The following is a 12,728-nucleotide window of genomic DNA, read 5'->3' on the forward strand; positions in this document are numbered from 1 at the left end:
TGATTGACAAATGCTGTTGCTACGCTGGTTGATACTCATCATCCTTGTGTGGCACGTATGTAGTTTACAGTGACTGACCACCAAAGTTATACAAAGCAGGGTCCTTATATCTTGCAGGCGACCATCGATTTTGCCCAATGAAATGTCGACTGCTACTAGGAGATTTTATTATTTTGCCATAGATAGCCAGGTAATTAAGCTAATGTATCTGTAGTTGGTAGAAAAAATCTTTTTAATGCTTTCAACTGACTTGTAAGCCATGAGCCTGTCAAATGAGTCTTAAAGGGGCTGTATGTAACAATTTGTAGCAATTCACACGTTTTAATCACTTTTTTATTGGCCGTAGGTGAGCGGATTGTAATGTGATGTAAATCACACCTGCAGTGCGTGTTGCAAAAAGTTTTTTTTTTGCAGGTAAAACTGGGGCTGGTGTTGTCTTTCTAATGGCCCTTTTTTTGTGTGTCGAACAGTGTGTTCCCAATTGACTGGTGACGTATTGTAATTACATTTTAAATAAATAATTTACATCTGACCACATGGCCTTAGTGCTGGTTATATCACACTTGATACCACGTAGTCTCTCCTTTTTAAGAAGAATTTGAAGGCGTAAATGGCATAAAAACAATGACAGCCGAGCATAGTCGTCAGTGATTTTAAAATCAGATCCTGGTTTTGGAGAATCCTGACACCTACTAATAAATCAGATGTTCACAGAGAACTTCATGACTTTGCTAATATACAACTACAGAATTATTAGATACACATTTCAAGTTGTCATTTCAATCTTCAAGCTGATGCACGTCTCTTCACCTTCCCACAGTATTTACTTCTGCTTCCCACCGACACTAGTGCCTGGTTTTATTTGAGCCTATCTGACCTCAGTGTGTAATTAGAGCAAGGTGCCCTGCACTCAGGGAGTCGGTACACTGCAAAAATAGACCTCTGAAACAAAGCACCCATTTCATGCATTTCCATCGGGCACCACAACAACAAAATTGAATTTGTCTCCAAGTCAGCGCTTCAAACTCTCTTACATGTGGACCGCTAATCACATAACTGACTGTGGCACATGATGAGATGTACTTTTAATAAACAAAGACATTACAGAGGGAAAGAACAGGATAAAGATGTAATGATGAAGAATAATTTTGATGAATCAGTTCCTGTATGTGGGGAATGGTCCATACATTAATTTAATTTGGGTAATGAGGCAAGTCTCAATTAGAATCTTAATTGGAGGGGGTGGACTGCTGCTTTCTGTCATAGTCCCATCTTGTGACTGAAGCAGATAGTGAAGTGTGCAGCACCAACTCAACACTGTACTTTTAAAACATCTCTGTCATTATCCTACAAAAAAAAACACTTGATTGATTGAGCTCAGTAATATTATAGCTAATGTCGCCGTTTGACTTTCAGACTGTGCGAGCCGTGCATGCTGGACCCTGGATGTGGTTTCTGTTACCGTGAGAACGCCTCGTCGCTCCTCGCCTCCTCCTGTGTGCCTGTCAATAAGGCCTCCACCGAGCACGCAGCGTGGGGCAGGTGGGTCACAGGATGCAGACGACGGGGGGGCAATGAACATATGCTTGGAATATATATTCACAGTTTGATCAAATTCCAACTGCCTAATGTGAAATGACACATTTCAGATTGAATTGGGAGCAAAGCTAACAAGTGTGCCTCCCTCTTCCAGATGCTCCAACTCCAGCCTGATGAGAGATCACACCTACTGGGCCTATAACTACTGTCCCACCTCCTTCTCCTGGCTGGTTTTACTGGGTCTGGTGCTCTACCTGGCTGCTTTCGCTCCAGGTAAGAGATCAAACCTGGGTTGTTTTTCTGTCTGAGATTCACTATACTGTATATGATTCAATTCTTCTGTTTGGGTGCAGTTGCACTGTTTCGCTTATTTCTCTAAGCCATGCCAAGAGCCTCTAAATGATGTTAGGTCACCTGAAATCAGGTTTTGTTCACATTGCTATATTGAATTTCGCACCAATTATTGTGTTGTGTCCGTGGAGAGAGGTGGGAGGTGCTTTCTCTCTTCACCTTGAAGACATCAGGCTCACCACACAGTCCATTAAGAAGCTGTTCTGGAGCTTTCAGTCACCTCACATCTTTCTCAGCAGATGTAGTTTACCCAGTTAGCATGAAATTGTAGATTTTTCAATTTTGGTAAGCACCATAAGGAGATGGAAACGTCACTCTTGTCCTAAGAGACGACAGTACTTTATCGACTTCTCATAGAAAATTGAAGAGTTGAACAACTACTGGACAACTCATTAACTGAGGAAGGTTGTGTGATATGATTGAAAGCTCCAAAACAGCTACTGAATGAAAGCAACCTGTGTTTGAGCACAGCCTTACATAGCCCCTATTATGGCTGATGACATAGTCTTCTTTAATGTTATTTTAATGTTGAACAATGCATCTCTATCAATTCTCCTCTTTTCTACCAAATTAGCTTTGGTTCTTGAAACAGTTGCGTTCAAGATCCTTGGAAACCTTTGTGCTATCTAGCGACCTTCACAATCTGATATGACTGTGGTGGTGTTTTTCCTAGAACATCATAATTAATGTTGCTGCAGGACCATCACTGCAACTGACCAATCACAGTTTTGTAATATTACAGCTTTGCTACTCTGAAAAAGGTTGGAAAAATATCCAGACTGAAGAAGTTATCCTTTCTAGCATGTGTTTAAAGCTGTGAAAGGGGCAACGTATAGATGTACTATACCTCTCCATTGAGCCTTCGGTTTAGACTTGTCTCCATGTCTCTCTCAGGGATGGGCCCCATGCCCTGGACTATCAACTCAGAGATCTACCCTCTGTGGGCGAGGAGCACAGGGAACGCCTGCGCAGCCGGAGTCAACTGGACCTTCAACGTCCTGGTGTCCCTCACCTTCCTCCACCTGGCTCAGTACTTCACCTACTATGGTCAGTTTTGAACAAACCAACTACCTTCAGAGCTTTTGTTTTTTATGTTTGGAGAGACAAAGTAGGCAAAGTCCATCAAGTTTTTCTTTTTATTATAAAAAAAATGTGTAACATGCATCCATCCCCTCCAACAGTAGTCTATACCTCCTCAGTCAATGTGTCTCACCAGCAGGTTTCTCCTCAGACAGGAAGGACGTGACCTTTCGTGGGAGCCGGCGATCGATCCATCAGGGTTGATTGTGGAAGCTTCCTGAGATACAGCGGGTTAAAGATCGATGTGAATTGTTCATCCGGCTTATAAGAATAATTCTCCAAGAACGGAAAAATATAATAAGGTCGTCATAGAAACAGTAATGGTATTTAGCATAATGCACGCCCTGTTGGTAGCTTCAAAATGTCATTCTGCTCTGACAAGGAGAAAATAGAGATCACAGTGGCGTGGAAATCTCATTAAACTCCTGTCACTGTGTTGCTGTATGAATGCTTGGTTCTAGGTGCATTAGTGTTGCCTTCTTGTGTTATTTCCATTTTGACGATGGCATGTTAATTCTACTTTAAAGTTATTGTATGGTGGCCAGCAGACACACACACACACATCTTTGTAGAAGCTGTGGGCAGCCAATATTAGCTGCCCTCAAGATCTGCTGTCACCACCAGTGTTTCTTTTTCTGTCGATGAATGAGAACAAAGTTATTTACAAAAAGTGACACAGCTCTCGAAAAGCTGCACAGTGTGTTCCTTGTGTTTGTGGGTGGCTGTCCTTGGTGACAGTGTTTCTTTTGTTTCGCCCCTCCCAGGAGCATTTTTCCTCTACTCCAGCATGGCATTGCTCGGTTTCTTCTTCTGCTACGGCTGCCTGCCGGAGACCAAAGGCCGGCGTCTGGAGGAGATCGAAGCATTGTTTGAAAACCAGCTCTGTTCCTGTGGTGCCTCTGACTCAGACGAGGGACGGCAGGTTGAATACATCCGAGTCAAAGGTTCAAACTACCATCTATCGGACAACGACGCATCTGACGTGGACTAGGGAGAGCTTGAGTGCCATGATTATTGAAACACGCAGTGGTTGGGTCTGTAATATTTTTTTTTCTGTGTGAGCTGAGGAGCCACTGGTTACCCTCACTATGAGGCTGAGAGTCAGTTCAGAAGGCCTTTTGCTTGTATCAGTAATATGAGTGAGTTCAGTTTCAATTCAGTCAGTTCAGGAATCCAAAAATCCTCGCAGTTAGCACCAGTATGTTTATTATTCTCTGAATTGAGGGTTAACTGACGCCAGATCTGTAGTTGAACCCCAAAATAGCTAATTTGTGAAAGGCTAAAACACACTTAACAGACAGAGGTTCAGTATCTTTTTCATGGACATTTTGACAGAAAACATGACTGTTGAAAACACAACGTATGTGCAAAATATAAGGGACACTTCCTCTCTCACAAAGTACTTTACAGAAGGGGCTGTGGCTCAGTATCAGTGAACGTCCCTAATATTTTGCACATTTTCTGACTCAATATCATTTATGGTTGATATACGTTGTACATACAGTATAAAAAGTAAAACATGACACAGCCACCCTACAGCATACGTTTCTATAGAAAGTCCATCTTAAGGTACAGTAAATGTGGTCTCAGGTTTGTGCATTCACAAAACTTTTGTTGACATGACAGCGGTTGTAACTTATTGTTGATCTGTAGTACCATTATGCCTTTCTATATGGAACACGTCTCAGTTAAATGTTGTTCAAGCTTGTAGCGTAGCACAATAATGTCAATTCCTCATCTGATGACAGTCTTAGGTTGTGGTTGTTCTGAGATTTTTTTATGAAAAGCAAACACCAGAGATGTACAGTATATTGTTCAAGTTTAGAAAACTTGTATTGTCAGTTGGTGCCTAAACAAAACTCTAGTAGCACTGAGAGGAATCGTTTTGTTGACATGGTTTATTTTTGTTAATTAATTTATTTAAATAGTTGTTCCATCAGCTTTGCAACAAATGACTGATTGCTTTAGCATAGTTTGTTATTTTCAATTAAAAATTCAATTTTTTCTCTCCATGTACTATGGAGAGTACAATCTCGCATCACTTCCCCACTGATTTGCTAAAACCTTCACTATGGACCCATGTTATAAACCTACTTATGTCATGAACTAAGGTTGTTATTGTTGGCTTTTAAACGTGTAATGCAAAGAAAGTCTAAGACTAAAACCATGAATTTATGATTGAGACTTCACTTGTATTTCATTCTATCTTTAACATGATAATATTAGTGCCTGTGTATTGTGAAGGTGCCTAATGGCCGTTTTTCAGTCCAAACCTCCCATACGTGGATTATATTATTATTATATATATGTTGTTATTTTTTAATTTATATGTACATATCTGTGTTTCACCTGTGATGGAATATTATTTTTTTTACTATCATTTCATGTATTTTAATTTGTGTCTTCCTCCATAGCCTTATGTACAAATAGCAGAGCATATCATTTATGTGGTTCTTGTGACAAAAGTCGAGGAGTAGACTTTAGCGTATATTTGCCAATGTTGTTTTGTAAAATTGTAAAACTGTGTGAGGTTACACCTTGTTAGTCAAACACACATAGGTTTCTGTGTAGCAAAAACTGTTAAAAGGTAGACTACGGAGTTACTTTGTGTAACTAAACAAAACAGGTTAATAAGGCGCTAACGCTCTGCTCTGTTACCCCTTCCAATGAATAGGTTTCTCATAGCAGACCATGTAAAGTGAAGGACTGTCTATACTGTCTTGATCCATTATAATTAATAAAATATACCTCTTTTTTAAAAAACATTTTCAAATAAGAAGCTGTTCGTCAGATGTCGTGGCACAATGAAAGGACATTTTAACTGACCCCTAAAAGTTGAATGAAGTATACATAAGTATTGTGATATTTTTGGTATTGTCAAGGTGTCATATTTATATATAGATGCCTATAGAAATGGTTAATCAGTATAATTATTGCCACACTACTCTCATAAATGTCAGGACAGTAATAAAATACCATATACCCGCCCATAAAAATTAACATTTCTAACATAAATGTTGATTTCTTAAAAGCAGCTTTAAAAGGACCATTTTTAGCCCACTGTTTACAAATCATATTTTCTAACAGGTGATCATTTTCCAAAGCATGTTATACCTTTTAAGACATATTTATTTACCTTGCAAGAAGTCACTGGTCTCCATTCACATCAATATGCAATGAACAAAAACGAACTTACAGTCTAACTTTGATTAAAACAAAATGGTAACAAATTTGAAATAATGCAGAACAAGAAATGGTATCTCATGGTATGCTTTTGAAAATGATCAGCAACATTGTAACGCATGTATGATTTTGAATTATGGGACTAAAACGCGCAAAATCTCGTGTATGATGCTTGAGGTTAATAAGGTAAATCCAACTGCATAGATAATTTTTGGAAACCTGTTTACCTGTTACCAGGTAAAAAAAGTTATTTTCATCCAAATGGAGACTAGTTTAAAGTAGGAGGAAAAGAGCTTGACTATAATTCAAAATGTTGAGATGTTGTTATATGTTAGATTTTCATTTGGTCCAGGATGAGCTGTCTTAAAACCACACAAAGTAGTTTTGTACTGAAAGTATTATTACAGGTAAAACACACACCCGTGAAGCTCCATAACACAGATTGCGTAATGAAACTCGTGTTGACCAAATATTTAACGTGATTGTTTCAGGCTGCACCTCGTCAACGATCATGTGGTGTTCAGCCGTTAACGTCCACTTGTGTTGACGCTGTCCTCTACTACAGTGGGGGACATTTACTGTGTACTTATGGTGAAATGGTTGCAATTTTTTTCAGTGTGAACCGACTACATGTGTTTCTACAGTTTACGAGGAACTACAAAAGTACAAATAAAAAAAAGTATAGTATATTTGATTAATGTTCAAGCTGTAAATGTTTTGCTAGAGTTTATATTGTATAAAAAATGAATATCTTCATGAAATCTTAACACTTGAATATGTATATGGCGAAAGAAATAAACTTATGAATCAGAGCAATGCTTTGGGGCTTTATTTCTTTGTGTCTCTATCATCACATTTTGAACAAACACTATGCATATTTTATGTAACAGGCATGTTTTTATTCCCTGCTGCCTTCATCCGTCTCCCTTCCTTCCTTCCTTTCCTTCTTACCATCCCTACTTCTCCCTCTGTTTGAACAGGAGCAAAATGTTAGCTATTTCCTGAAGTGTCGCGGCCTCTTCTGAGTGTCTGCTAACTCTGGTGGCAGCTGTGGCCTCCTCCCTCACTTCATTGGAGAGGTCTTTCATTGGACGTCCATTTTCTTCTTGCCCTCTCTCATCTCTGCCCTCTCTCATCAGAAACGAGCAGAAAACAAGGTTATTCAACAAAATGTTCAATTTTCTCATTGTCAGTCGAATCTGCAGAATTAAAATATGAAGCTTAAGTTCATACACGCAATGTTTTATTTTTAGTTTGTATACCTCTGCTTGGTCATGCTCACAGCATCTAGAAGGGGGTTTATGGGTCTCTGCAGGATCACTTTTCCGTCACTGTTGTCAGCAGTGCATTTGTTTATAAAGCTGCTGCCTGATAGGGAATCAGCCATGGATTTCTTCTCGTTCCAGGGCGTGTTCTCCCCTCTGCTCCTCGCCTCTCCTGGTGAAGGGGTGTGTGTATCTGACTCTGCAGCAGTATCAGTCTGCCTCCCTGTGGCTGTATGCTGCACTGACACATCAACAGGTGGTGGGCACAAGTTAAACCCAGTGGCTTCAGTTGCACTGTCTCCAACAAAGCTGCACTGAGTAGATGCATCACATGTCTCAGCCGCGGGGTTGTCAGCAGTTTGAGTTCCCGCATCTCGAGTTTCAGTGGGTGTTTTCTTGCATTTGCACAACTCTGAGCTCAGAGTCTGAGCCAGAGCCTGGTGAGAGTTGAACTGAACTACGTTGCTTCCCATTTGTTGGTTGTTACTTCGTACAGCTTTATCTGGGCAAGCCATGCTCTCCATAACTTTCTGACAATCTCTGAGGTTCATTTTGGGTTTTAGGAGCGGGGTGAGAGGCCTGGGCTGAGTGTGACTTTGTTTCGGATTCTCCTGCAAGCTCCGGTTTGGGTTTGGCCTATCTACACAACAGGCTTTGGCCATATATGAAGAGGCAGCCTGGAGGCTTGGTTGACAGCATTCTTCTTCCTAAAATACAGTCAGAAAAGGGAAACAGTATTTGTGCTGGATCAATTATGATCATGTCTGATTTATAATCTGAGTAAAAAATAAATTATTAATAAGTAAATGCAGGAAGTGTTTAAAAATGTAACTCTACCATGGCTTTCACATCTCTGGAAAATTCATCACTTTCTACTGATTGATACATTTTTATTTGCATTGGTTGGCTATTAGTTTTAGAACTGATCATAAGATTTTATTGTATCACTGAATGGCCGAGCACATAGTGCTGGCTTACTTGTGTCGCTCAGATCCTCTTCCTTCATTCACTGCGGTCCTCGTCTCTCAAAAAGTCCACCTGTTGCAGAGATCTGAGGGACTCCACCTCTGTGGACTTTAGTTAAAACCTGGCTTTTATTTGAGGTGAATTGCCCTTATTTTTAAGTCTTAATTATTGATTTTCAATACTTCTTTTATCCATTGTCTTTATTTTATTTTGACTTTTATTTATTTCTAACATTTTATTGTTGTAATTTTTAAGCTTTTAATTTTTCTTTATGTTTGTATGAAGGGTACTTTATAAATAAAGTGAAGTATTTCTGAGGTGATTCTGCAGTCACAGTTCAACATCAAGGTGGACAAAACTTCTGGGTTTAACTAAACTTACATCATTTGAATCTGAACTGAGGTAACCTCTGCTACAAGAGTAACTTGGCGAGCAGTCGCAGCCATTCATGGGGCCATTGTTGTGTTCAAGAAATGCTGTGGGATTGAAAAAAACAGCCATTCAATTTATTGTCTATTCTCCAGCATATACACAATACATGAGTAGCTTAATTGGAGATGCTTAAGACACTTACAAAAGTTTGTGTCAGTGCAGTTGGAGGGCTGTGAATAAAACAGATTTAACATGTAAGACTGCAACTACCCACATCAAAAGCGTGCCATCTGTCATCTATCAAGATAAAATGTCATTTTAAGACTGTTAGAGGCTCTGTACAACAGCTCATGATGATTGGATAAGAGGGTTACTTTTTTTTAATCATCTCCTCAGCAAAGATTTTTATTTTCTTTCCATTGTAAGTTAGTTCCAGACAGTTACAAACTCTACCACTTGGTGGCAATAAAAAGCCTTAAATGAACACTCACATGAGGATCGCTCACCGCCACTCTCATGCACTGTGAGTCCGGGACAGTTCTGGCAATAAAGAAAGAAAATTCAGTATAAAAATAGTGCACATTATATATCAATGATAACATCTTGTTTGATGATATTATCTGCATAATAACCTACTGTGGTGTTGAGGATTTCACTGGTGTTTCATCTTTGAGATGTATTTTTGATGTTACTCTCCCAAAATGAGAAGCTGAAATCAAGTTTCATGTTAACTTCAGGAAGAAAATCATTGTGAATGTATAAAAGTTTCAAGCCTTATTCACCTGTTTCACTTTCTTCAGTGCTGAAGCCCCTAAAGACGACTTCCTCAATCTGCTGCTCAGTTTCTGATTGGTTGAAAGGGAAGTCCAACATGTGCTCCCTGTCCTCTGGTTGGTTGACAGAGAAGGGGACCTCATGTCTTGCATGGTTCCTGTTGTCTGTGTTACTGTGATAACACATATATGATTTAAGTGTTTACAAAATGAGAAGTTAATTCAAGGATAGAAAATAATCCAGCAATTTCTAGTGTTGTTCTCACTCTGGCTCTGAACTTCCAAACAGGACTTTGGCTGCTCTGGCTGTCTCAAGTTGGTAGAGGGGTGTGTTAGATCCATAGGACCAGGGGACACTGTCTGTCATACCTCTGGGCTGGGAGAAAGGCTGAAACTAGCAAAGATAAAGTATACAGTATCATCTCATTTGGCAATATACTGTAACATTTTAATTCTCAAAACTTCAGAGGAGCTCGTAGTTAGCTTTTAACCAAAGCAAAATATAACTTTAAAGGTATATTATGCAGGATTTTACTAACAATGTATAGACTCATACAAATGTAATAAGAGCCTGACTGAAACACAATTTTTGGAGCCGATTCCAACATTAGGAAGTAAAAAATACAGATGTTATATATCGACAGATAAACATTTTTTTTGCAACTATCCCTTAACTGTGATTAACAAACACTTGTGACATAGTATAAGAGAGGATTTTAGTGGATTTTCTTATAAAAAACGTAAATACCGTGAAACGATCAGAAAATAACTTTTTATTTCTCTGGGTCACTGATTTGTTCTCTCTAACGCCGCTCCATCTCTTCATTCACTCTCTAGCTCGCTCAACCACCACTGCTCTATGTCTCTTTCTTTGTCTCAGCTGCCGAGACGGACAAGTGGGGCCAACTTTGAATGGTGTGTTTACAAACAAGAACCGACAAATCCTGCATAGTGTGTGTTTGAGCTTAATCAGTTGAACACTGAAACACAAAATCTATAGTAACCCGTTTAACGACGCAATTCTCTTTGATACCGCAAGACACTGTTCATAACATTTGTTTACATTTATTTACGTTGTTTATACAGCACATTTATGCAGTAGGCACCCGTCAGACAGAATTCAACTTAGGTCTATAAAGCTACACATTGAGTCAAATGTTCCCATGCCTATGTAAAAAAATGCTACTGTAACCATGGTATATTGCAATCATACCAATGTGAGATATTCCAAAAAAAATATTATTTATACTTTCACAAATATTTTTCACTACCTTGGTCTGCTCCATCCCTGAGGTGTCCCAGGGTGGAGGGGAGCAGTGAGGAGGTAGCTGTGCCTGCGTCTGGCTTCTCTGCTGGAGATTTAGCTGGAGGGGGAACATTCCTGAGGGGACAAGTTTGATTTGACCTAAATTGACTGATTGTATAATGATATGTTATATACTCATGGAGTAAAAATGCAAAGTTAACCATGGTGTGATTTAATTAATACTTTGCTACACCACCTTGTCCTGAGGAGGCTGATGATGTGGAAGAGAAGGGGCTGAGGGGGTCGGTTATGCGTGGCAGGTAGTCAGATGCACTGTTGTCTGAGAAAGCTGATTCCAGCACTGGTGACAGCTAGAGGGTAAAAAAGTAAGTGACTTTTTAGCCTGAGGGTCCTATCTTGTAGTCATGTTGAGCAAAGAAAAAAAAAAAAAAAGAAATGCTTTTTTAAAAATACAATATGAACAGCTGCAAAGTGACTGACCTGCGGACACTTGAACCCTTGTGGAATAATGTGCTTTTTCTTTCCTGTTGCTTGGACACTAGACATTTAAACAGAAAAGACACAATGAACGCTCTCTGAAATAGGTGTTACTATTACTACTGACTTGAAATCAGTGGTTGGACCTTTAATTCCCAAACCAGAGGTTCGACTTGAATACCACATTAAGGAGTCACTTAAGTATTTACCACTTACAGTTTGGAGAATTTATTTGATTCTATGATAATAGATTGTGACAATACATCTTAATATCTCAACAGCCAGAATTGGATCAATATTCAATGTGACTGTAGGTGCATGGACAAACCAAACTCCAGCTATACCTGTACTGAGGTTGGCTCTCAACAAAATTCAGCTGTGACGGAGAGCAGGGGCTCATCGGGAGTACCAGGGGCTCATTTCTCTTGTACTGAGATCTTCCTTTACAGCTGCCAAGAACCGCGACTTTCGGAGGATCTGAAAGACATCACAAACACATGGTTTACTGAAATCATTTGCCATACTCAGGTATTAACATTTAACATGTTCATATTTGCAAAATAATGTTATCTGATGTGTTAGTATTTAGAAAATGCTTTATTTTCATGTATTTTCCGAGTCTGATAAATGACTCTATAAACACAACATGAATACATATTATTTTTACCAGCTTTAAGACCTTTAATTTATCTACTATAAAGAAGCAGGTAGAGATATTATAAGAATTCAATGTTTCCCTTTGAGCTTCTTTGTTTGGTTGTAGTAACCTAGTGTTTACTTGGAATATATCTGCCTGTACTAGCTGTTATTTCTCACCTTTATTTTCTTTCTTAGCAGCAATCTGGTTGACTATGAATAAGGTCACCAGGTCCATACTACTAGAACTGGTGCCTCCAGGAGTCGTTGGCAGAGCAACTCCCATTTTTTTCAATCTCTGTTGCATTTTCCTCCTCTCGAAATACTCCTGGGAAGAAAAACAACACCAAAATATTAAGCTGGACGTATGCAAATAACACTGTAGCTATCACTTGTCTTGTTATGTCATGGAAATTGTATTTAGACGTCTAACCTTCTGCCTTTTGGCATCGTTCTTCATCACTAACCGGTTCCTGCAACAAGTGTCGTCACAACGTTAAAGTTTCCTGGCTAAGCTAACGATTAGAAGCTAATGTTAATATTAGCACGTTAGCTGTTTACCAAAACACTCTTCCCTCTCTTACCTTGACCCGCCCATCCAATTCATTTTCAGTGACTGTAACTACCAGAAAAGTAATGAAAACTTCAGTATCGTGAGTGTGACAACAGCAAAGCTATAGATAATGTGAGTAGTAAATGTCACTGGTAGCTAGCTTGATGTTTTTGCTAGGTCGTTATCTAACGTTAACTGCTAAAGCTGTTCAAATGTGTAAAGATGCGCGAGGAGCAACAGCTCTCCTCTCACGCGCCACTCAGAAA

General features: G+C 39.3%; 1 protein-coding gene across 1 annotated transcript in view; it reads left to right on the forward strand.

Annotated features, from left to right (window-relative positions):
* Positions 1–3,961, forward strand: part of LOC141008551 (proton myo-inositol cotransporter-like) — a 66,254-nt gene extending 62,293 nt beyond the window's left edge. The window contains exons 9-12 of the mRNA XM_073480974.1: positions 1,417–1,542; positions 1,694–1,812; positions 2,785–2,937; positions 3,735–3,961. Of these exons, the coding sequence (XP_073337075.1) occupies positions 1,417–1,542; positions 1,694–1,812; positions 2,785–2,937; positions 3,735–3,961 (625 nt within the window). The remainder of the gene's footprint in view (positions 1–1,416; positions 1,543–1,693; positions 1,813–2,784; positions 2,938–3,734) is intronic.
* Positions 3,962–12,728: the final 8,767 nt, after the last annotated feature.

Source organism: Pagrus major, chromosome 14 (genome assembly GCF_040436345.1).
Source record: "Pagrus major chromosome 14, Pma_NU_1.0".
In the NCBI taxonomy this organism is placed as follows: Eukaryota; Metazoa; Chordata; class Actinopteri; order Spariformes; family Sparidae; genus Pagrus; species Pagrus major.